This window comes from Priapulus caudatus, unplaced genomic scaffold (assembly GCF_000485595.1).
Source record: "Priapulus caudatus unplaced genomic scaffold, Priapulus_caudatus-5.0.1 Scaffold28836, whole genome shotgun sequence".
NCBI classification, from domain to species: domain Eukaryota; kingdom Metazoa; phylum Priapulida; class Priapulimorpha; order Priapulimorphida; family Priapulidae; genus Priapulus; species Priapulus caudatus.
This window is the reverse complement of record NW_014605896.1, coordinates 1-398: the sequence shown is the minus strand read 5'-3', so window position 1 is coordinate 398 and position 398 is coordinate 1. Positions and strand designations below refer to the sequence as shown.

General features: G+C 41.5%; 1 protein-coding gene across 1 annotated transcript; it reads left to right on the top strand.

The window, feature by feature from the left end:
- Nucleotides 1-5: 5 nt before the first annotated feature.
- Nucleotides 6-336, top strand: LOC106820589 (ATP synthase gamma chain-like; the record flags this gene model as incomplete). Its single annotated transcript, XM_014825096.1, has 1 exon — nt 6-336. A coding segment is annotated over one exon (331 nt), but the record flags the coding sequence as incomplete, so codon positions are not given.
- Nucleotides 337-398: the final 62 nt, after the last annotated feature.

The following is a 398-nucleotide window of genomic DNA, read 5'->3' as shown; positions in this document are numbered from 1 at the left end:
GCACGAAGATCAAGAGTGTACAAAATACACAAAAGATCACCAAAGCGATGGAGATGGTTGCGGCAAGTAAAATGCGTAAAGCACAAGAACGTATGCGTGCTTCACGTCCTTACGCGGATAAAATGCGTACGGTTTTAAGTCATCTGGCTCAAGCGCATTGTGAGTACAAACACCCTTACCTGCAAGATCGTGCAGACGTTAAGCGTGTTGGTTACATTGTGATTTCTACAGACCGTGGTTTATGTGGTGGTTTGAATACCAACATGTTTAAAGCGGCTATCAATGAAATGTCTGATTGGCATGATAAGAATGTTGAGATTGATATTTGTGCGATTGGTAAAAAAGCAGCAACATTTTTTGCGCGCTTCCAAGGCAATATAATTTCAAAAGCAACTGAC